Source organism: Eumetopias jubatus, unplaced genomic scaffold, assembly GCF_037043125.1.
Source record: "Eumetopias jubatus isolate StellerSeaLion01/CBP00866 unplaced genomic scaffold, mEumJub1_p1.0 scaffold_14, whole genome shotgun sequence".
NCBI classification, from domain to species: Eukaryota; Metazoa; Chordata; class Mammalia; order Carnivora; family Otariidae; genus Eumetopias; species Eumetopias jubatus.
This window is the reverse complement of record NW_028274820.1, coordinates 30,699,981-30,725,950: the sequence shown is the minus strand read 5'-3', so window position 1 is coordinate 30,725,950 and position 25,970 is coordinate 30,699,981. Positions and strand designations below refer to the sequence as shown.

The 25,970-nt window shown below is 35.6% G+C and overlaps 1 protein-coding gene across 1 annotated transcript in view; it reads left to right on the top strand.

Moving 5' to 3' along the window:
- Positions 1-1,760: 1,760 nt before the first annotated feature.
- Positions 1,761-25,970, top strand: part of SEMA3D (semaphorin 3D) — a 121,822-nt gene continuing 97,612 nt past the window's right edge. The window contains exons 1-2 of the mRNA XM_028119411.1: positions 1,761-1,911; positions 22,181-22,341. Coding sequence (XP_027975212.1) covers positions 1,761-1,911; positions 22,181-22,341 — 312 coding nt within the window. The remainder of the gene's footprint in view (positions 1,912-22,180; positions 22,342-25,970) is intronic.

Here is a 25,970-nt window from a genome sequence, read left to right as displayed (position 1 = left end):
TACTTTTTATCTGCCACGTGACCTTGGGAGAACCATTTAACTCTATACCTCAGTTTCCTCATCTGTAAAATGAGGTAAATAATTATCCATCCTTTATGACTATAGTAGCATTATTAAAAGATAGACATATTAAAATTTTAAGTTTTTTTGTGCAAAAATTGGTTCCAGTCATGTAGTGCCAAACTGGAAGTGGTTAGCAGTGCTTTGCCTTCAGGAGTCAGGGAGAGACTTGTGTGGAGAAAGTGCTGAAGCAAAGAAAGAATTAGCTACAGCCTAAGGCCTAGTTGGTTGGTTGTGATTGGTTATCCCTAATGTTTTGATTTTGTGACTTTGAGGCATTTATAGACTTAGATTTCCATTTGCTTAAGGAGGCCACCACCTCATCAGAGCTGCCAGAGTCTAATGGCCTCCTTGTTAATTTAAAAGCATTAAGTCATTTCATTTATGGAAAGCACTTTAAAACAAAAAGTATCTGGTACATATAAATATTCAATGACTATTATTTGTAATTATTATTATATGGCTTAGTTTGAAATATGTGTTTTAATTTATTCCATGTCTTAACAAAGACAACTGGGGCACCTGAGTGGCTCAGTCGGTTGTGTCCGACTTCGGCTCAGGTCATGATCTCAGGGTCCTGGGATCGAGCCCCACGTTGGGCTCTCTGCTCAGCGGGGAGCCTGTTTCCCCCTCTCCTTCTGCCACTCTCCCTTCTTGTGCTCTCTCTCAAATAAATAAAATCTTAAACAAAACAAAAACAGACAACCAAACTTGCATCATCCCAGGCCTAAAATTTGTAGTGGTGGCCCTGACCTAATCATACCTAATTTTTCCAATTTTAAGTAGACTTTTATTTTTATTTTTTTAAAGATTTTATTTACTTATTTGAGAGAGAGAAGGACAGCACAAGCAGCGGGGAGCAGCAGAGGGAGAGGGAGAAGCAGGATCCCCACGGAGCAGGGAGCCTGACACAGGGTTTGATCTCAGGACCCTGGGATCATGACCTGAGCCGAAGGCAGACACTTAACTGACTGAGCCACCCAGGCTCCCCTTAAGTACACTATTTTTTCTTTTTTTTTTTTTTTTTTTTTTGACAGAGAGAGACACAGCAAGAGAGGGAACACAAGCAGGGGGAGTGGGAGAGAGAGAAGCAGGCTTCCCGCGGAGCGGGGACCCCGATGCGGGGCTTGATCCCAGGACCCTGGAATCATGACCTGAGCCGAAGGCAGACGCTTAACCAATGAGCCACCCAGGCGCCCCTTAAGTAGACTTTTAAAACATCTTTATATCAGAAACAAGAAATTAACTCCCTGAAAATAACAGCTTTTATTTGCTTTTGCCTACGGATCTTTTTCCTCAGGGATGATATGGGGAAAGAATGGGCTTCTACTAGTATTCTTATCTGAGTAAAGAACTCATCAAGTTAGAAAGAGTTGGTTCCTTCTGCATTTGTGTTAGAACAAGCAAACTTTAATAGAGGAAGAAATGCTAATCATCATAAGTAGTTGAAATTTAGTTATGGCTTGATCTCTGCATCTGTGTAAAGGCAGACCTGAATTTTATTATTCAACTCTGATTTCTTTCCTTTGTAGCAATTTGCAAGATAAACAAGCGAGAAGGAGCAATTATTTTTTAAAAATCTATACACATTCAGAAAATTATGATTTAGTAAATCTAGGAAAATCTACAAACTGCTATATTAATAGCTATTTTCTTATTTTTTAGATTAACACCCTTTGAAAGAGGACATTGTTTTCAAAATGACTGCTAATAAAAATGAGAGACCAAAGTTCAGGAGCCACGACTTTCACCTTTTTCATGCCTTGATGATATTATGCATGACCATGCTATTTCTTCCAGTCATTGGAACTTCTAAGCAAAATATTCCACGACTCAAGCTGACTTACAAAGGTAAGTGTGTAAATGTTTTTCAGATTGTCTTTTTAATTACTGTATTTCTTTTATTTAGAAATGCATACTGACTTCAGTGAAATGTTTATAGTATTGGCATCAGTTAATAAAAATATTATTATAGAACACAAAGCCCAATTATTTCTTATTTTTGTGAGGAAAATGGTGCCAAAGGTGTTCATGTACACTTTTCAGCTCATTATTTACAATGATCAACAACTGATTAGCATAATTAGGAGATTTTGGTCTGTTGGTTATAATCAGTTTTGTATTAAAAAAAAATCAATCCCTAAAAATAGAAATACATTAATTTCATATGACTTATACTAATTATTTTATCCCTAGTTCAAGGCAATTTATATTTAAAAACAGTAAGATATCTTAAAAAAAATTATCACACTAAGATACCTTTAAGATCTCAAACGTATACGTATTTATTATTTTAAAAAGACCCTGTGAAAGGCTTGAAATATAGAGATTAAAAACTAAGAAATGAAATCTGCTAAGCTAATTGTTTTTAAATGTTTAAATTAATATGAAAGTAAAGTTTATATGAGTTATATTTAGTCAACTTATGTATGGGTATGTTTGTGTAGATAGACATATTCACAGAGAGAGAGAACCGGCCAAGTTTTATGCTTAAAGATATTTTCTTTTCTTTTCTTTTCCTTTCTTTTCTTTTCTTGGCTTCTTTAATACTTCAAGTAATGAGAGGAATGTAGGAGACTTATACTCCTCTATTCTGAACTTGGGAGGAAAAAATTATGCCTACAGTTTTAATATCCTCTGATCTTTAAGACAAGTTACTTTCTGAACTCAAATGAAATATCAATAATAAAACCTAACTTGATATCGAATGTAAGTGGAAATGGGATTAGCATTATACAGTCCATTACACATTTCATATGCTGGCATTTGTTTGGAATTTATATCTCATGAATTAAAGAGTTAAGGCAACATATTATTTTTGAGTTCTTATATTTTTCTAGGATTTTTAAAACAGCTGAAAAAGAAAAAACAGAATGTTGCCTCTGTGTGGTTGAGGGGAGGATTAACAGGGAAGACATATGAGGGAGAAATTTCTGGGATTATGGAAGAGTTCTCTATCCTGATAAGGGATGTGATTACTCAATTATGTGGATTTTTCACAACCCATCATATGCAAAAGTCTGATTTGTTCATTTGCCTGTATTCAAAATTCACCTTAAGAAAAGGAACAGAAAACAAATATTAAACTCCAAACAATGAAAAAAAGAGAGATAAAGAGAGATGCAGCAATTTTGAAAATAAAGATGTTGAAGGAAGAAAAAAGGGAACGCTCTCTGGTTCCTATGATACAATGAATTAGAACATTGCACTGATTTGTGTGAACAATGCAAAATAAAGCGGGCTTGCAAAGACACTTTAATAGTTACCATTCACTGATGATTCATTATGAGCAAAGCATTGGTATAAGGACTGTGTGTTGTCCTTTCATTCTCACCACCACCCGGTATGGTGGGGATTATTATCATCCCCTTCCCTTATGTGAAGATGCGGAGGTACCGAGAAACTGAGAAATTTGCCAAGGGTCTCAGATTGCGTCATGGCTCAGCTCTTGAGTCAGCCTCATGCTGCATAGAGCCCAGGTGCCTGATCCTGTTTCTTAGGTCCTGGTCATTAGCAGTTCTTCCCTGATGCACTTAACGACCAGAGTGAACTTTAACATTTACAGAAGCACCATGCTTGTATTTGACTGATGATATAATTTTCATTTGTCAAAATTAACAGAGTTAAGAGTTGAAGAGGGACACATGCTCTGTTTAAGATCACTGGGTGGCCAAAAGAGATCTATAGACTTGTAAGATGTTGTGCCTTTTGATAAATGTATGGAAAAAGGTAGATTGTCATTGTGATCATTTGAGTTCATAATCACAATTTCATACAAGTGACTGTAAAATATTAACCCCAATGTGGTAAGTTGATCATTGGAAAAATAAATCAATCTCTACAGATAGAAAAACATCATTAGTGAATTCTGTACAGCCTGTTACTAGTTAGTTCATCTAGTTAAAGTTTTTTTTGTTTTGTTTTGTTTTTGTATGAATGTGTTTTTGGACTTGGAATCAACCCTATGAGTTCAAAATCTTGTTTTAGTTATCTCTGTATCGACTGTCACTTCTCTCAGCACCTAGTGTTTTTATAAAAAGGGAACTGGTTAATTAAGTGTTGGATTAAATGCAGTAAGAACTACTCTTTTGATGGTTCTTATATTATACTTTTTTTTTTAAAGATTTTATGCATTTATTTGAGAGAGAGAGAATGAGAGATAGAGAGCACGAGAGGGAAGAGGGTCAGAAGGAGAAGCAGACTCCCTGCTGAGCAGGGAGCCTGATGTGGGACTCGATCCCGGGACTCCAGGATCATGACCTGACCTGAAGGCAGTCGCCTAACCAACTGAGCCACCCAGGCACCCTTATATTATACTTTCTAAGTATTGTATTTTTAAGGTTTTTCTCTACATTTAGGTAATTTACATGTCAAAGTCTGGTAAGCAGTAGCAAAGATTGGATGCAGGATAGGAATTACGGATATCTCCTGACCCACCCTCAAAAGATACACACACACCCACCTATGAGTTCCCCATAGCTACCATTAGCCATTCATTTCCAGATTGTATGCTAATAATAGAGTAGTCATCTTTGCTAGGAGAAGTATTCACAACGCTTACAGAGCACTCCTCTTTACACTTTAAAGAATACGGCATCTTCTCTTTGGAAATCATCTGTTCAGCCCTACCACGTCCACATTTCCCATCCACTTCCAAGCATGTGAACAGCTTCCCTGTCCACCTTGTCTGTATCATATCTGAGAGTTTTGGACTAAAGTAGGTCAAATCCTACTATTTTTAAGTGGGCTATTCCAGAATATATAGTTATGACATACAGAATTCCTACCAGTTTGGGGTTATGGTGACAAAAAGTGCCTGTATACCACATTCCTACTTCTGAGATAATGATTGTAAGTCTCTCTTGGCATCTTCCTTCTTTCCTGATCCTGACTAATGAATTGAGATCAGCCAGTACCACCCATTGCTTGGATAGCTTTGGAAGAGTCTTAAAGTCTGTGCTTTGGGCATTAAAATACTGCCAGAATGTGAGGTTAGAAAAATCAGCTAAAGTGAAAAATTATTTTGTTTTCAAAAATAATTTTTATGGTCACAGACTTAGCTTTGTTTTCTTTGCTTTCCATGGTTCACGCTTCCTTAGATGCTGACCAGAGATGCAGCCAGTATCAGTAGAGTTAGCTACTTTGAACAGCTGCAAGATTATTTTGAGGGATTTCTTAAAGGCCAACAGAAAATATAATAACCATCTTATCCAAAGAATGCTCTTTGATAAAGACTTAGCGTTGAACCTCTGAATCCACAGGAACTTGTTTGGTTCTATTGTTTTGTAAAGAGATTTCCCTTCAGTTGCATATTTTGAATTCTTGCACATGTGTGCATACTAAATCTGTTTCTTGAATAACAAGTAAGGAACCTTGAAGATCAGGATGTTCTATATTTCTGGATTTCATGTTTTAAGTTTATTATATATATTTTGCCCTACAAGGTGGGCTTCTCATAGTCATGTGTACAGTTTATACTTCAGATGTAATAAAAATAACTTTTGAGAGATGACCTATTTCGGTCCCGTAATAATGTAAACATTCTGTATTTCATAATCATCACAAAGGAAATCATATGGGTTAAGGATATTTATACCCAGGGATCATTAATGTCTGCAAGATTATTTGTTTGGAAAACCAGAAAATGACGTTGATAACACAAAGAGGAAATGGACAAAAACTTTGGAACAGGAGAAGAAAAATGAAAGTTAATATACAAAGTCTCATTTCTTATGATGAATTGTAGGGGTTTTTTTTCATATTTTTTTTGCATAGTCCCTTTAGCCTTTCTTTTTCCTTTCCTAATTTTAGATTTTAATACTAATTTACATGTGAATGACTTATTATATATATATTACACATATGTATATATAGGATACATGCATATGCATATATCTCATACATACAGTATTTTTCTTATCACATCCTTTTGAACCTGGCATAAAGAGAAGTCAGCTATCAATTCCATTTGAATATTTTCAACCTAAAACTCTTGCTATCTCAAAGAATCACAGTAAACCCACAAAACACGAGCTAGTCAACACTGAACTCCCACATATTAGACATGAGGAAGAAAACTAACCCACTTAGTAGTTACCATATATTCACCCATCCTGCAAATATATATGGAGTAACCACCTGTTCATTAGGCCCGAGAAAAGTCACTGTTCTCTTTGAATTTCTTTTCCAGATAAAGAGACAAAGAGCAGGTAAATAAATAAATGAATATCATCTCAAATAGTGGGAAGTGCTATGAAGAATATAAAACAAGTGGGCACCTGGGTGACTCAGCCATTAAGCATCTGCCTTTGGCTCAGGTCATGGTCCCAGGGTCCTGGGATCAAGTCCCACATCGGGCTCCATGCTCAGTGGGGCCTGCTTCTCCCTCTCCCACTCCCCCTGCTTGTGTTTCCTCTCTCGCTGTGTCTCTCTCTGTCAAATAAATAAAATCTTAAAAAAAAAAAAGAATATAAAATAAGAGAGTGACAGGCTCCAAGGACTCTGCTTGGACTTTATTATATCTGTTTGAGGATACCCTGAAAACCATTGTTTTTGTACCTATTTTTAGATAAGAACCTCTGAGACTCAGAGCCTGAAGGCCTTGCCCCAAAACAAGAAGCATATATTAAGTGGCAAAATTAAGTTGTGTGTTTTTATCTCCGTAGTTCAAGGCCATGCTTTTGCCACCTGGTGTCCCTGAGGGAACCATTATTCAGGAACACAGATATCAAGATACAAAAAATATATATATATAAGTTTTCACATTACTTTTTTGGCAATATGTTCTTCTCAATAACTATCGAAGTACTATTTTTTGATCCTCCAAAAATTATATGTATTTTCATAGACAAGAAAAACTTGAAATCACCTTTAAAATTTTTTCTTCTATTGTATAACTAAAACAATATATTTAATAGAATGGTTCTTTGTTTTGTTGGAATCTTCTGAGAAATAAGTGGATTAATCTGTATATTTTTCTTTATTTATAAATTATTTAGCTATGCAATGCAGCATGTGTCTCAGGAAGAGATTCATGGTTATTTGACTCATGTAACTTGTTTGATTTGACTAGTCTAACATTAGTTCTATTATCTTGATCAGCATGATATAAAAGTGAAGAAAACCAAACTGCGTAGGTTTTAACTGTTCCTACTAGTTTTGAGATATCTGGATGTTTATTTTCTGTGCTGCCCTTTTCTTATTCGTAACACAGGAAGTGTAACAGTAAATCTAAATGCATTAATTTATTCAATTCCAGTCAGGATATTGTTAAGGTGTGTTGACCCATGTAAAGCACCTCTAACCGTGTTTGGCATAGTAAGCATGTAATAAATGCTATCAATTATTATTTTTTGTGAAACGTTATTATCTTGCTCCATGTGAATAGTTGCAGACCAAAGGTTTCCTTCTGGAAACAATTTGAAAAATATTATGTAGCTCCCTCTTGTTTATAACACATATTAAAATTGCTTCCACGTACTCCCAAAGCATTTTCTACTGGAGTTAGTTTCCTGCAGTTAAGTACCACCCACAGATTGTGAATTTATTAAAGGTACTTTCCAGTATTTTTACTGTTGTGGTCTTCTAGTAGTTAATAAGCCCTTACAGTTTAAAAGATCATTGTTGGCCTTGATAAGAGTAGTGTCTTTGATTGGTTGGTAGCCCTCAGAGTGGGTTAAAGTGTATCGTAAAATCACTCAGGGTTTCAGACCACATGATGCAATCTAAAGTGGACATTTTTGTTGTCAAATTCATGGGAAAAGAAACTGGCTTGCTCTGAATACCTCTCCCTAAGTACTTAGTGAAGAAGCATTATCAATCTTATAGTAAGCACTCTCATGTAATATATGTATTTTTCTATAAAGCAAGTCATTGATGGTTTAATTTTGGAAAATGTGCCACATTTGAATGGAGTCACTTGTTTTCCCAGATGTATTTTCTCTAAACTGAGGCTGTTCAGTTGGGCTTCTGTGGTTTTAAGAGTTCAAGGATAATCTTATTGTGGATGAGATATTTAACTATAAACAGTTAATAACAATAGTTTCTGAGTGCCCATTACATTTCTGGCCTTGTTCTGGCAACAGGGGGATATATCAGCAAATAGAAGAGGCAAAACTCCCTATCATCATGTGGTTTATATGCTGATATAGAAAGGCAGATCATACATAAGTACATTGCATAGCAAAATAGGAGGTGAAAAGTGCTATGGAGAGAAATGAATCATGGAAGTTAGCTAGAGAATGGTGGGGGTATGGTAGTCAAGTATGGTGGTAAGGAAAATAACTCACTGAGAGTGATGTTTTTACAAATACTTAAAGAAATTGCTGTTGCAAATCGTGCAGATACTTGGGAAAGCAACATTTTTTGGCAAAAGGAACATCAAATGCAAAGGTTATAAGGTGAAAATGGTCTGCCATGTTTAAGGATCCTAAGGAAGACAGTATGGCTGAAAAACAGTTGGATGGGGGAAAGAAGTTCGACTAAATCAGAGAGTTAATAGAAGGGGGGAGAAAAGATTAGATCCTTCCCCTGTTGTCATTGTTAAAACATTGGCTTTTAGTCTGAGTGTTATGGAAATCCTACTGGAGAATTTTGGCACAGAGGTGACATAATCTGACTCACTGTTATAGGATCATTTTGGTTTCTGGTTGTACATACGCTGAAAGGGAGAATTCAGGGAAACTGACATGTTGTAATAATGCAGGTGAGAAATGATGGTCTGTGGGCCAGACCAGTTGCAGTGGAGGTAGGAGAAGAGGATTATATGTAGGTAGAGCCAATAGGATTTTTTGATGGGTAGGATATGAAGTAAAAGATAGAAGGGTCAAATCTGACTCCATCTTTTGTTCTTTTTTGTTTTTAACTTAAGGATGGAGATACCATTAATTGAGATGGTGAAGACTGTGAAAGAAATAGATTTGGGGGGGAAAATCAAGTGGACATATTTGTTTGAGAAGACAAGACTATTGGATGTCTAAGTGAGATGCCAGGAAGGCATTTGAGTATATAATTGCTAGAGTTTATGCAACATATCATTGGAGATATGAATTTGGCAGTTAGCCTATAGAAATTTTTAAATCCATGAGACTCTATAAGATAACTAAGGGATGTAGAAGAATTTGAAGGATTGAGTTCTGGGATTCTCTCAAGCAAGGAAAGTAGAGAAAAGAAGGATGAGCATCAGGGTGAACTGAAAAGAAGTGCCCAGAAAAATAATGTAGGAGAAAAATCAGGAGTTGAGGTGCCCAAGAAGTCAATGAAGAAAGTAAAGGAAAAGAGATTATCAGCAGTGTCATATTCAGCTAATGTGTCTTCAAAGATAAGTAAAAATTAACATTAAATTCAACAACAAAAGTTCACTGTTGACCTTGATAAAGGCAGTGTCTTTGAGTGTGGGAGCCATGGCACAATTAGGTTGGATACTTAAGAGCATGGGCTCAGGGGCTGTAGACAATTATAGATAATTCTTTCAAGGGTTTTTCCTGTAATGGAGACATGGGCAGTAGTAGTTGGGAGGAAAATAAAATCAAGAGATTTGTTTTTTTTTATGAACTAAATTACACCATATTTATATTTTAGTTAAAATAATCTAGGAGAGAAATAATCCACGATTCAGAAGAGATGTGGGATAATCCATATCTTACTGAAGAAAATATTGATGAAATTCCATTCTTTTCTCTAAAAACAGGCTACTTTTATGTATTTTATTTTATTTTATTTCATATTTTTTAGGTAGGTTCCTTGTCCAGCAGAGAGCCCAGTGTGGAGCTTGAACTGAAGTCTGATGCTTAACTGACTGAGCCACCCAGGCGCCCCAGGCTACTTTTAGAACAAATATTAATGAAACTGGCTTGTTTTGCATATTGAACTATTATCTGGGTCATTGTCAGTGTCAGCTATTGTCTAGATGGAAAGAGAGGTCAAACAGATAAAAAACTATGTTTTAGGAGGAAAGTGTTCAGTTTGATAGAGTGATACAGTTTTATTTTTTAATAAACATTTTATTTATTTATTTGACAGAAAGAGAGAGAGCACAAGCAGGGGGAGCAACAGAGGGAGAGGGAGAAGCAGGCTCCCCGCTGAGTAGGGAGTCTGATGTGAGGTTCAATCCCAGGACCCTGGGATCAGGACCTGAGCCCAAGGCAGATTGCTTAACGGACTGAGCCACCCAGGCGCCCCGAGCGATACAGTTTTTAAGTGGTATATATGTTAAGGAAGTTGATAAAGAAAGATTTGGAAAGAAAACTCCAGAAAGGTGAAATAATAATCCCAAGTTCCTATAAGAGGTAATTAAAAAAAAAACAAAAAACAAAACTGATCCAAGTCTCCTGCTTTTCAGGTCAATGGTATTTATACTACAGTTTGTCTGCATCTAACCCTATTAATTCATAATAATTAAAATCTATTTAACACTGTATTTGAGCACTGTCCTAAACATCGATTGTGGAGGTTCACAAAGTGATGGAAGTTACACAATAATGTAAGATACAACATACGATGTAATATTACCATAGAAATACCACACAAAAAAACGTTCTTGGAATTAAGAAGATAATATAAAAATCACTGAGGTCTACAAAGTTCAGCGATGTCCTCTGGGCAGGGTGAAAGAGAAGCAACATCATGAAACACTTTGGTTGTGTCTTTGGCTATGCATAAACCTGGAAGGCACATTAGGATGGTCATTGCTTAAGTAAAGGCAATTTTTTTTTCTGGGATTAAACCCAGTCATCTCTTTTTCAGTTAAAAAAGTTCCTTTTAAACAGATGTTATATGTGGTTGTTTACTATTCCATAAATTATTAAGAAGATAAAATTTTGTATATGCAACTGCTTGTTTTAGGACTTCACTTACCTAAAATTTGACTCTAATTCCTTGGATCTTATTAAAGGAATTTTTACAATGAGATTCTTTCAACACATGTGTAAAAATAAAAATTTAAGGTCTTTTTAAAAAATGAATATCTTTTGTTTTTCATAGAAAATTTGACAAATTGCCTCTCTGCTTCTCAAGAACTAGTAATATATATTTTGCACTTTTGTAAGAGTCCTTTAAACATGCTGATTTAATCCTATTAATTAAAAAGAGGCATAAATTAGAACTAAGTGCTTTTTTACTTCCAAAGAAAGATACTCATAAAGAGATTTGTTTGAAGTCACAGTGAACCAGACACAGTCTAGAAAATAAGATAAATATTTCAGTAATCCCAATGGCATGATGAACTAGAAGAAGCAATAGAACTTGTCTGTGGGTACATTACGTAAAAATGTAAGTAGAGTGTTTTGAAGAAGAATCTTGCTTTTCTAAGTAAATGCTAAATTTTCATATATGAAATATAGCTGTAATAGTTGATGGGGCTTCAAGTCAGAAGACCTAGATGTTAGCTCTTTCTCTGGCATGTACTGTTCATTAGAACGATGATTTGCTCTTTCCGAGTCTAGGTTTTCTCATCTGGAAAATAGTGGTAATCCTCTGGTTTTCCTTGAGGATCAAATTAAATAAAAGAGGGAAAGCTCCTTGAATGTTATAAAGCACAAAATGAATATTATGACAGGTTTCAAAGAGAGTCCAAACAATAGGTTATTGAATTAATTGAAGTAAAAATGGAAGATCTTAACAAATACAGTTATTTTTGGGCAACTCTGGTAGAATTTCTGCTGGTGCAAGTAACAGGAAATTTACTTGAAAGTCAAGAATAAATCATTGTCATTTTGTGTCTTCCTTCCAGGTTAATGCATATTAAGTATACGTCCTTCTTTGTAAGAGAAAACTGAAGGCGAATAGTTCACATGTCATTGATTTAAACTAAGCAGGTCATTTATCACTTATAGCAATTAAGTTAGTTATAATTTAAGTTAGGTTAATTTAGAATAAATTAGGGATGTGCAGATTTGACCACTGTAGAATTGTAAAGGAAAAAAAAAAACAACAATCTGGCCATCTTGCATAAATTAACACATGCCATGTTTTAAGTATTTGCAAGGAACTCTATCTAGTGTGGAAAAGAGGGGGTTCCAGCTCTTCTCTTCAGTGCAGTGGGGTCACTTTGCACTTTAGCTTTTCTACTCCAACTTTGGTTCGAGGATCCATAGCATCAGCATAATCTGGGAGCTTGTTAGAAGTGAACAAACTCAGCCCCTCACCCTCTTGTAAATGAGAAAGAAGAATCCCAGCTGATTTGAAAGCATGTTAAATCCTAAGAAGCTCTGTTCTAGAGTGTTCTGTTTTAGACCTCCTTCTCTTTCCCCACTCCCCACCCCCAAGCATTTGGAGATAACAATAGGAACGTTTCATGACTGCAAAGCATTAGAGCCACAGTTGGGTCTCCTAATGGCACATTAACCTCTCTAAATTATTAATAAGCCTGTAATAAATTCTGATTTAGATGGAAGGTAGGTAAACCAACACACATAAGAATCACTAGTTTGAAAAATTGTTAGTTAAGTGTTTATTAGACTTCTTATGTGCAAGAAGTGGTGATGAATTACAGCATTGATTTAGACATTATTCTTATCTGCAAGGGCTTCTAGTTTTTTTTTAAGGGACAAAATAATTGCAAATGTATTAATGCCATAGGATTAGGACATTTTTTGAAATGAATGCCATTGAAGAATTTTGAATAAGATTGGGTATGAAATGGAACTTTGAACATTGGACAAAACTCGGACTTTATTGAATGAAGTATATATTGGCGTTGGAGGATTTTGGTCATGAAATTGACCTAACTTAATTGTGATTTAGGAGGAAAAAACAGAATAGACAGCATCATGTGGTAGAGATTGGTGAAGAAGGAGGGCATAGAACAAAGTTGTTTATAAGTTAGTTATAGTAATTTAGAGAAGGAGTAATAGGGATCTTGGCTTGGCTGACAATAGGAGTAAATATTTGAGAAGGAAGAATAGAAAATTTGCATGATCAAATATGTAAGACTAAATTTAGCTGGATGTTGGTGTGAGGGAAGTGAAATAGAATTAGAAGTACCAATTATTTAAATACAGGAAAAAAGAGTTAAGGGAACAAGGAAGGAAAACTAAAAAGGATTTTGATTTTTTCAGCCTGGGAGCTAAGTCATGTCATTAAGTCATTAAACTCAGTAAGATCAGTTGATTAGGGGAAAAGGACAGTATGAAGCAGTCTATTGGAAATTCTGAACTGTGATTTGAGAGAGGCAGTGTGGTTTTAGGTGTCCATTTCAAATTCATCAGCAGAGATCTAGCAATTTGTAAGACAAAAACAATTATAGGAAACTATAAATGGAAAACATAATTTCATTGCTTGTGCCCTATGAATATGGCTTGAAATTCAGGAAAACATTATTCTATGACTGTATTTTTAATCTCCCTCTTGGAAGTCTATGTGCGTATTTTAATGCATAGTCTCTGCACGCCTCTACCAGGAATATCTTCCTTGAGCATGTAAATAGAGGACATTTTCTGTAGAAAATCTAGAGAAAAATTCTACCAGTAACTGACATCTGTTTGCTGGGAATGAAAAACCAAACTAAAATTTTCCTGAATCACTGGAAATTAAATTTTAGATCAGATGTCACACTGAGTGCCCAGCATGGTAAATGAAAAACAGGAACAAAAACAAACAAAACCTAAGACATATTCAGTCCAATTATTTTAAACTTCATAATAGCAAGAGTGAAGAGGTGATTCAGATAACTTCCAGAAACAATAAAGACATATTCAAAGGCTGGGGATACGATGACATGAGACTTCTCAATCATGACTTTGAAACCCAGAACGTCGTGTTCACATGCCTCAGATCACTGAGGGTGAATGCTATTCAACCCAGAATTCTGTAGTTAGCCCACCTGTTAATAAGGGTAAATTAGAGGCATTTTTACACATGGAAAGTTTCAAAAATTTAAGTTTCAGTCACCCTCTCTTAGGAAGCTTCTGGAGATGTGCTCACCGAAGTTAAGAAAATAAATCAAGGAGGAAGACACAGGATCTAGGAAAGATGGGATTCATAATAGGAGAGAGGTAGAAGGAAGTTTGAGAAAGCTGTCTCTCAGGTGAGAGAACAACCAATCCAGTTTGTAGGGAGAAGAAGAAAGGGCCTGGTAGAGATGTCTCCAGGAGAAAAACAAAAAATAATCTGATAGAATATCATATGAAAATTTTAGGGAGGCACTGTTCAGAAAGTGTGGAAAGATTTGATCATGATTTTAAAACTAAGCAAATGTCACAAACCGGGAAATTATTAATTAAAGCAACAGTATTTTTCAAGAAAGAAAGTATAATCAGAAAACTACTTTTCTCAGTAGGGAAGAATATTTACATTGCGATAATAATGGAATCATTGAATACAGCTTTCATGAAAATGGGCATGTTATTATGTCAGGAGCTTGGTTGGAAGGCAAGAGTTGGCATCAGAAAGCTAAAATTCTCAGCTTCTGTAAATGGGAATTCAATGAAAATGTCTGAAATAATGTTTTAAAAGATAGTAGTATATTCATATTATTTAGAAACATAAAAAGGAGGGACACCTGGGTGGTTCAGTCGCTTAAACGTCTGCCTTCGACTCAGGTCATGAACCCAGGGTCATGGGATCGAGTCCTGCATCGGGCTTCTTGCTCAGCAAGGAGGCTGCTTCTCCCTCTGCTTGCCTCTCTCTCTCTCTCTCTCTGACAAATAAATAAAATCTCAAAAAAAAAGAAATATAAAAAGGAATAGAAAGTAAACTATTAAATGTTTTATTATGAGGACTAGATTAGAGGTCGACAGAGGAGGAGACAGATGCCTTACCTATGCCTTTTAATGTTACTTTTTGGTATGCATATACTTAATTTTGATGAATATAATTAATTTAAAAAACTAATGTTAGAGAATATTGTCCTTTTAAAAATTATTCTCATAGCTCTTTGCTCTGTACATTAATTTGTCGTGATCTTAGCTTGAGGAATTATTTGTTCCTATCATATTTTTGCCTTGCTATTTAGAATCCATAGTAGGTGGTGTTTTATGGTATGTCCCTCTGATTTTGTAAAAATTAAATTTACATACTTGATTGAAAACCAGTCCATATTCATTTGTGACATGGTGTCTTGATTTTAAACATTCCTTAAAATTTGAACAGTGAGAAAATCTCAAGGCTATGAAGGGAGTTAAGAAAATAATTGTCACAGTAGAATCAGCCTTCCCGGAATTATCCTGTCAACCACTTCTGAGGAAGTTTGTTCTATTATAACCTTGTTTTTCTGGAAATATACTAGGTACTTATAATGTTAGTCTTTTTTTATAGGTCAGTGGGAAAAATTATCGTAGCAAAGCTTCTGAGAATTTAAAAGAACTAATTCAAAGTAAGAATGTAAAAGGACTCATAATCATAAATTATGACTCTCATGTGTGATGGATTATATAAGGCATCTGCTGTTGAAAGCTAGCCAATTAAGAATAAACCTGTGTTTCAAAAGCATAGATGTTGATGGAAATGTGACAGTATAAAATTGCCACACTCTCCTGTACATCCTGTCCTGGCAAGAACAAACCTCTAATGATATAATAGCCTTTATTTGTTTCTAATTTATGTTTCCTTACATGGTACCGTCTGATTTATTATTGACATAGATAATGTTCTAATACCTAACGAGCAGAATGATCTTCAACATTCCATTGCAAAAGAGCAAATGATAATCTGATTTTTTTTTTTTTTTTTGAAGGAAGAAAACAGGGCTGGACTTCTTACTTAGGAAAGTGTACAGATAATCAAATACCTACCATTCTGAAGTAGTCTTTTGTAAGGATTTTACATTTAAATAATTTTTTTTATATATTTGATATTGTTTGAGCAGCTAGTTATGGAGACTGAGTGTACATAAACAGAGAATAATTTGTGTTTTTGATAGGTGGAAGTGAGCTATCTTGGTAACCAAAATCTTTTCATATGATCTCAAGCCTCAGAAAACCAACTGAAAGTCAGGTGGGGCCAATTAAGATGAGTTAAATTTCCAAAGTTTGATTCCAAGACAGAATCCATGCCTTTGCTTGGACCAAACACTGAGGAAGCAAATACAAGTTCACAGAGAGCCAAAGGAACTCAATGAGCCACAACATTAGGGACTAATTTTCATTTTGGAATGAATAGCTAGCTCCCATTACTCCACTCCTGACCCAAACCGAAAACAGGCTTTTTTGGGGGGGAATGGTTTGGTAGCCAAAACATTTCTGGAAACTATGGGAATAAGGAATTCCACAGAAGGAATCTTTAGATACTAACAGTCAGCATGAAAGCCCTGGGGATTCAGAGATCAAGGAAGGAAAGCTGAATTTATGGGGAAGACAATAATAAAAACTTCTTTACTTCTTTACTTAGCTTTTCAAAGAACACACTGGAGAGGTGACCATATTTCAAGAAACCTCAGAACTGCCTTACTGATATAATGGTCATTTCCTTTCAGGAAAAATAAGAGTGGATGTGGCAAGGATTTGTGCTAAATATCTTTAGATGGTAGGGAAAAGCAATCGGGTTTTCATCTGGGTCCATTTTGTGTTGGAAGCTTTCTCTGCTGAGGAATTCTATTCCTTACATTGGAGTAGATTAACAATTGACTTTCCTCCAAGGTGATTTTCTTTTTACCCCACAAAGTTCTGCCTTTAGTAACTTTATCTTCTTAAAAAAAAATGTTAAGTGTTCTTCTTTAAAGGATGTGGGAAGCCATTTTTTAGCTATGTAGTCTTCTTGTGAGAGAGACTGTCATCTCCACCCAGTTCAGGATTTCTAGCAATAAATGTGATTTCAAGGGTATGGGATCTTGTACACTTAAGTCAAACATTGAGGAAGTCTGTGTTGCTTAATCCTAAATTTATTAGATTCAAAGTGACTAACCACTCCCTTCCTTTCTGGGGTGAAGAGGAAGAATGTAGACCATCAGGTCAAATGTTCTTCAGGCTGAATGAACAATTGTATTAAGGGACACTAAAAGGGAGATACAAAGAATTCTTTTCAGAACAGATGTTTATTTCAAATAGGAGCCGGGATTATGGGATCTGTAGCCTTCCCCTCACATAGAGGGGCATCTGGCTGTGAGTGAGGAGTTTCATTGTTGCTGAGCTTCACCATTAAGAGCAAATTGGTTTTGTGAAGCCCACTTAACCATTCTGGACCTCACTGCATTGGTAACACGTGAGTCCAACAAGGATCACTGATAGAATGAATTTCCTTTTAGTTGGAATTTCTTTATGTTATATTTCTGTTTTTCCCAAAGGTAGAGGCGATCTGCTCCAAGGGACAGAGCAATGCCCAGGAATAGGTGTGGATGAGAGTTTACTTCATACCTCCTTAATTTTAACAAAGTCAGGCATAAGGTTCTAATGCCATAGAACTCGATTATTGGAAGGAGCTTAGAGACCATTCCGTGTCTCCACCCACACATAATGATGAGAGAACTGAAGTAGCATTATTTGTCTTGCTAAAAGAAATGCAGATGGGAATTTCTTTCCATTTTACTATTAAAGATTTAACAGTCTACGACTTTAAGTACTCTTGTCCTCCATCACAAGCATATTTCATTTTTGTTCTGGATGAGCATTTCCTCTGCACTAGGCTGTCAGATCCATGAGAGTGGAACTTGCTATCAGAGTCTTTGCAACATGTGCAGAGTACCTGGTGGTCTTAGGTGAGTCAGTTGTTTGCCTTCAAGGTCAAGTTTTATAAAGGTAGTGACTCATTTTTTTTTAATGCTAGAAATGAGAAATTATTCTAAATATGGTTATTAACTATAGGTGGGAAATACAGTTTCTGTGACTTTTGGAGAGGTATTAGGAGATGTTGATGAAGACTCTGGACATAACCTTCAGAAAAATGCACATGCACATATAGACATAGGAAAAATCATGTTATTTATAGGGTTTTTGATCCTCAGAACCATCCTGTTGCTCTGCAGTGGCTTATTGATCATGGAGCATGAACACTTTGTGTCATCATTTGATTAAAATCCATCATGGAAATAATTTCCATGTTTACCCTAGTGGAATAAATTAACAATCCTTGTTTCATTTATTTCAGAAATAACCAGCTTGTAGCTTTTCCAAAAGAATATTGCTAGACCAAGAGTGGGAATTTGAGGGCCTGGGACATTGAGTGACACTACAAACTGAGAATAAGGTGATAGGACAATGAATTGCTAAAAGAACAGTTAGAAGGAGTGATTATGGTGGATTAGGTCAAAGGTTTAGGTAGAACAAAGAAAGCAGTTAGGACCTAGAGGCAAATGCTGCTGTCATCTGAGGAGATGTGAGGCTGGTTGAGTTTGTACAGAGCAGGCCTTCTCTGAATGGCACGTGTGAAGCAACATGCTCACCCCACCATGCAGAGTTTCTGTTCAAAGGATTATAAACTGTGGACAGTCTTAAATTTAAAATTACATGTCTGAGAGTTGCCAGTTTAGGAGAAGAAAAAAATAAAGCTCTGAAATATATTGCCAAATTTTAGTCTTTAACGTTCATGAGTTTTCAGCCTGTAGAGCCAGCATCCATTTCTGATTCCAGAAATCCTGGGAGTGTATTAGCTTTAGGTGTGAAGATGCGGGCTCTGGACTTAAATACCACCACCTCTGGTGTTTTTTTTTTTTTTTTTTTTTTTCCCGGGCTTTAGTTGATGATACTGTGGAAACAAAAATGACTTTGCTTGGTTTGGCAGAAATGCAAGAAAGATAAGCTGCTTGGGGAAGAGGGAACCTGTTCCAATCCCTGTCCCAAGGTCTTTTCAAAATGTATGTGTCAGCCTGAGAAATTTTCATATGTAATGCCTAAGTCTAATTATTTAGTTTGGCTACAAAGGATTGGCGAAGCATGCTTTTAATCGTTTTGATGCTAACATTGTCACAAGGCAACATTAAATCATTTTGAAATGATAATACTTTACGTTAGTCACTATTTTCGCAGCTGTTTTTCCTTGTCACATTTGAAACTAAACCCAATAGAATTGGCTATAGTAAAAGAAAAGAAAGCAAGTGACTACCTCAAGTTTATTTTCCTGGCGGTACCAGTAGAAACAACAAATGAGATGCAAGATTCTTAAACATCTTGCTCCCCTCATTGGCATTGCTATAATCCAGGGACTTAACATCTTTCAGAAACTTCTGGGTAGTCCCCTTGCTCCCACTTTTCCAATTCTCATCCATCCTGAACACTGCAGCCAGACTTTTTTTCCAACACTCAGTTAAAGTCTTTGTCACTTTTCTGTGTAATATGTTTTAGTGGCTTCTTGTTACCTAGATGATAACAAAACTCCCCAGCGTGCCATTTTGGGCTTGATTATCTGGAGGCTGCCTTGATGTCCAGCCTTACATATTCTGTATGTTCTAGCATACCAAACTATACTTCAATTCCACAAATATTAGTAAGTACTTAATTTGTCTCCAAGACACTGAGCTAGTGCTGTGGATTCGAAGATAAGTTAGACATAGTTTTTGTGCTGAAGGAGCTCACACTGCAGAGTAGGAGACATATGAAAAATGCAGTGTGTGAGGGCACCTGGGTGGCTCAGTCGGTTAAGTGTCTGCTTTTGGCTCAGGTCATGATCCCAGGGTCCTGGGATTGAGCCCCACATTGGGCTACCTGCTTAGCGGGGAGCGTGCTTCTCCCTCTCCCTCTGCCCCTCCCCCTGCTTGTTTTCTCTCTCTCAAATAAATAAAATTTAAAAAAAAAATTTTTAAAATGCTGTGTGTGAATGTGATATATGATGATATATGCCCTAGTACATTCCCGTGTTCTTCTGCCTTGAATAAACTTTTATTTATATCTTTCCTGTAAAGCTTCCATTTGTCTTTCAACACTATTGTCAATTATCATCTTCTTTTATATGGTGATGCACAATTACTTGAAAGATTTCTTTTGTGTATACTTGTATTAGAATTTATTTCACTTATATTGTATTTTGTGTATGTATCTATTTATGGATTGTTCTGTGAGCCCCTTGAAGGCAGGGCTTGGTCAGGACTACACCCTTAACTACATGCTCAATACCTAACATGTAATAGATTCTTATAAATATTTGTGGACTGGATAGTTTTTTTTTTTTTTTTTTTTTTTTAAGTAGGCTCCATGCCCAGTGTGGAGCCCAGTGTGGGGCTTGAACTCATAACCCGGAGATCAAGACATAAGCTGAGATCAAGAGTTGGACACTTAACTGAGCCACCCAGGCGCCCCCTGAATAGTTTTTTAATATTAGTCCGCTATTATAAAAAAAAATACAGAGAAGTTCTCATCTTCACGACTCAGGTTTAATGGAAGACAAGATAACATTCTTCTTTGATAGAACTTACTTTTCCCAAACTGGAATTTAGTAATCATACTCAAAGTAACAGTTAATATTTATTGAACTTTTCCTATCTTCAAGCTATTGTTTTAAGAACCTTATATAATTATCTCCTTTAATCATCCTAACACTTATATGAGTTGGGAAATATAATGACTTCCTTTTTATAGATTTTGTAGAAAGTTTAAAAAATACATCATCATGATTGTAATAGCTGATATATAGCACTTACTGTGTACCAGGCACCATTATAATGCTGATCGTATATTAAGTCCTTTATTCTTCACACTCCATGATTTATTAATAGCTTATATTATTCTTTCCTCAGCTCTGCTTTATAGTTAGTATGGAATGTTTATTGGATATGAGTCCTACAAAAATAAGCTTACTGTATTTGGAGATGCTAGAAAATATTATTCCATGTGCCTCTGGTCTGAAAAACTATTAAAGTTATATCTAGCTTAATAGAAAATAATTAGTGTAGAGTTCAGACTTGTATCCAGTGTACATAAAGCATGATTCATAAACATTAATAAGACCACCCTGACCTGAGAAATTGATATATAGTATCATATATTCTTGAGCATACAGCCTTTTGGTTTGTCAAAACTAAGATCAAAATCTGTCTTGCTCAATAAGGGAAGTAACATTTAACCATTGTAAATTAGGAAAGAGTGAAGGGAATTCTCAAAAATATGAAATAATAAAGCCCACAGTTGATGTGTGGAACATATAGGCTTTAAATTTCAAAGACCAAAGATACATTTTATTAGGGGTTGAAAACTGCCATAATACATTTTAAGCAGTATCTTGATACCTATTTCTGAGACATTGTCTCTTTATATTTTTCTCATCAATTAATAATGACTTACTTGAAAATAATGTTTTAGTTTTAAAGTCCAGAAGTATCTAATGGACCTTAATAAGTAATGAGTGATATTATTACTTTATTGGTATTTAGTATTATACAGTTGTAGAAAATGAGAAGGTATGACAAGTACTTGAGGCAAAATCTATTGAAAAGATTTGGATTTCTGTAAACCCAGACCTAAGTTTAAATAAGAGTCGGTCCATATCACAACTGTGAATGAAAAAAAGAATTAGAACTTACAGACAAGTGTCAAAGAGAAATGGGGACTGGGACTGAGGTTATAGCATCAGTTTTACCACCATGTGATGTTGTAACTTTAGGGCATGTGGCTTCACCTTGGAGGAATTAAACACCTTCGTTTATAAAATCATGAATTTGTATTAATTGATTTTCAAGGTCCCTTCCTGCTTTACAATTTTGATCCCATTATTGGTTCAGGATCATATATCTTTCAGAATCCATTTTCTTACATTTGGGTTTCTCTGTTTACTTCGTGAATACATAAAATAGGAACAGTATAATCCTCCAAACACAGTCATGAATCTTAACATTATCAAAAGTAGAGGGCAGAGAAATGCTCTGAGGTTTATCACACCCTTAGTTTGATGCTTATTTTGCATATATTGATTGATTTAACCAGTGTGCAAATGTACTGTAGATTGATGTTTTAATTTATAACTTAAGAAGATGACCAGAGTTGTGAAATATTTTGCATTTAATTGCTTTGATACTCATTTTAGTATCTTGCATTTTTTCATGTGTAAGATCAATATTGTATCAGTAAAATACAAATGTCATAAATCACACTGATTTCTAAATGAATGTGTGCTTAAAACTGTATATTGTTTGCTTATATCTAAATTGGAGCATTTGTGCTGTATATATTCATTTACAGAGTGCAAAAATGTATGTATTGAGGCAAATAAGTATTTTTCTAATTAATTTTTTCTTTCTTTCTATTTCTCTTTTACTTTCCCATAGACTTGCTGCTTTCAAATAGCTGCATTCCCTTTTTGGGTTCATCAGAAGGACTAGATTTCCAAACCATCCTGTTGGATGAGGAGAGGGGCAGGCTGCTTGTAGGAGCCAAGGACCACATCTTCCTGCTCAGTCTGGTTGACTTAAACAAAAATTTTAAGAAGGTTAGTTTATTTATTTGTAGTTGACTGAATATGCATTTATCTTCATCCATGCCTTTCTTTTGTTTTAAGTGACTCAGTGTCAAATGCACTAGGTCTTTTACATGTCCAAAAAGAACACATTAAAAGAACACCTTGCTTCAGATACACATTTTGGATTTTTGTGGATTTAAGTACATATACATGTTCTCTGTTAAGAGTGAATAAGCATCATAATAAAGCCTTTGAAGATATGAATGAAAGAGATTATACAAGAGAAAAGCAATGGTTTAGATTGAAAAGCTGGCAAATGAGTTATTCATCAATAATTAACATTTATATCTATAGCAATTATTGTAGAATTAAATTTTTATTAACTTTCAATGAACAAATAACCATACTTTAAATTGGCAGTGTGACTATGGTGGCATTTTAACACCACACTGTTTTTTTTTTCCACGCGTTTATTTTTTAATTCAATAGTTTTCTCCTATGGCCCATATCACACTGAGAGGGTGAAGATTAATAATACCCCCAACTATGGGCTCATGAAGAACAATCTACCACTAAAAGAAAATATATGCTAGTTATAGAAAAAACAAAAGGCAGCTGCTGTTGTGCTTTACATTTTAAGTTAGCAAACTGAAAATTTCCTTTTGCCCAAAGGAAAGAGTGCCACACTTTAGACCTTATAAATTATGATCAAGTGGTACTGTAGCAAATGCCAATATCTGTGCAAGCCAAGATGGATGCCAAGACTGAAAGGGATTGAATGATGAGAAGACATAATGCATGACCCATTCTGCATCTACAAGACATCTTAGATTGTTTTTTTTTTTTCTCTCCTTTTTCAGAAGTATTGCCCAAAAAAAAAAATGCTAGGAGCCATTACAAGATTTCAGGTCAATAATCTCCAATATTGAATTAATAGAGGATTCTTTCCATTCAAAAAGGAGCTGTTTATAAGTCATCATAGGACTTTGAAGCTTCAAATAGCTTTCACCTACAATGACCACTTTAACTTAAACCTCTAATTTTTGAAATACATTTAATAACTATTCATTGCTCAGTTATTTGAATATCATTCAGGACTAAGGGCTTTAGTCTACATAGGCAAAATATTTATCTCCATATGTGTTAATATTGCTTAATTAATGCCTGCATCAGAAACAATGTTTTTTGCCTTTTAATAATTTAATTTTTAAGTAGTTCTTCTGTCCATTTTTGAAGTCCACCAAAAGAAGGTGATATCTGTTATGAATGCTCAGGCTTGATAAAAAAAAAAATAGTCTTTAAATGCAAATGTATATGCATGTATTAGATGATTCTAAAAGAAAGTGTGAGGGTAAAATGTTGCCAGTAGTTGTTCTTGACTTGTGATAATCCAAATACACTTAGAAACTCATAAGATTATCTTCTTAAAAAAATATTATTCTGTAGTTTGATAAGCAGTGAGTTATGTGCTAGAATTTGAAAAGCTTACCTTCATTCTGCCATTATAGTTCCATTTCATTTATTTTTTTTTAATTTTATTTTATTATGTTATGTTAGTCACCATACAATACATCACCAGTTTTCGATGCATTGTTTCGATCCACGATTCATTGTTTTCATACAACACCCAGTGCTCCCTGCAGTACGTGCCCTCCTTAATACCCACCACCGGGCTAACCCATTCCCCCACCCCCCTCCCCTCTAAAACCCTCAGTTTATTTCTCAGAGTCCATAGTCTCTCATGGTTCGTCTCTCCTTCTGATTCCCCCCCTTCATTTTTCCCTTCCTTCTCCTAATGTCCTCCATGCTGTTCCTTATGTTCCACAAATAAGTGAAACCATATGATAATGGACTTTCTCGGCTTGATTTATTTTACTTAGCATAATCTCCTCCAGTCCCATCCATGTTGATGTAAAAGTGGGGTATTCATCCTTTCTGATGGCTGAGTAATATTCCATCGTATATATGGACCACATCTTCTTTATCCATTCATCTGTTGAAGGACATCTCAACTCTTTCTGCAGTCTGGCTATTGCGGACTTGCTGCTATGAACATTGGGGTGCATTATGGCCCTTCTTTTCACTACATCTGTGTCTTTGCGGTAAATACCTAGTAGTGCAATTGCTGGTTCATAGGGTAGCTCTATTTTTAACTTTTTGAGGAATCACCACACTGTTTTCCAAAGTGGCTGTACCAAGTTGCATTCCCACCAACAGTGTAAGAGGGTTCCCCTTTCTCCACAACCTCTCCAACATTTGTTGTTTCTTGCCTTGTCAATTTTTGCCATTCTAAATGGTGTAAGATGGTATTTCAATGTGGTTTTGATTTGAATTTTCCTGATGGCTAATGATAATGAACATTTTTTCATGTGTCTGTTAGCCATTTATATGTCTTCTTTGGAGAAGTGTCTCTTCATGTCTTCTGCCCATTTTTTGACTTGATTATATGTTTTTTGGGTGTTGAGTTTGAGAAATTCTTTATAGATCTCGGATACCAGCCCTTTCTCTGTAGTGTCATTTGCAAATATCTTTTCCCATTCTGTGGGTTGCCTCTTTGTTTTGTTGACTGTTTCCTTTGCTGTGCAGAAGAGTTTTATCTTGATGAAGTCCCAAAAGTTCAATTTTGCTGTTGTTTCTCTAGCCTTTGGAGATGTATCTTGAAAGAAGTTGCTGTGGCCAATGTCAAAGAGGTTACTGACTATGTTCTTCTCTAGGGTTTTGATGGATTCCTATCTCACATTGAGGTCTTTCATCCATTTTGAGTTTATCTTTGTGTATGTGTTAGAGAATGGTCCAGTTTCATTCTTCTGTATATAGCTGTCCAATTTTCCCAGCACCATTTATTGGAAAGACTGTCTTTTTTCCATTGCATATTTTTTCCTGCTTTGTCAAAGATTATTTGACCATAGAGTTGAGGGTCCATATCTGGGCTCTCTATTCTGTTCCATTGGTCTATATGTCTGTTTTTGTGCAAGTGCCACACTGTCTTGGTGATCACTGCTTTGTAATATAGCTTGAAATCAGGCAACGTAATGGCCCCCGCTTTGTTTTTCTCTTTCAACATTCCCTTGGCGATTTGGGGTCTTTTCTGATTCCATACAAATTTTAAGATTGTTCTAGCACTTTGAAAAATGTCATTGGAATTTTGATCGGGATGGCATTGAAGGTGTAGATTGCGCTGGGTAGCACAGACATTTTAACAATATTTATTGTTCCGATGGAGGAACATCAGAATAACGTCAGAACTATCCACAGAGACCTGGCAAGCCAGAAAGGCCTGGAAAGACATATTCAGGGTGCTGAACGAGAAGAACATGCAGCCAAGAATACTTTATCTGGCAAGGCTGTCATTTAGAATGGACAGAGAGATGCAGAGCTTCCAAGATGGGCAGAAACTGAAAGAATATGTGACCTCTATGCCAGCCCTGCAAGAATTATTAACGGGGTTCTACAAAAAGAGAAAGACCCCAAGAGTGATATAGAAAAGAAATTTATAGGGACAATCTATAAAAACAAGTTCTTCACAGGCAACATGATGACAATAAATTCTTATCTTTCAATAATCACTCTCAATGTGAACGGCCTAAACGCTCCCATAAAATGGCACAGGGTTGCAGATTGGATAAAAAGACAGGACCCATCCATATGCTGTCTACAAG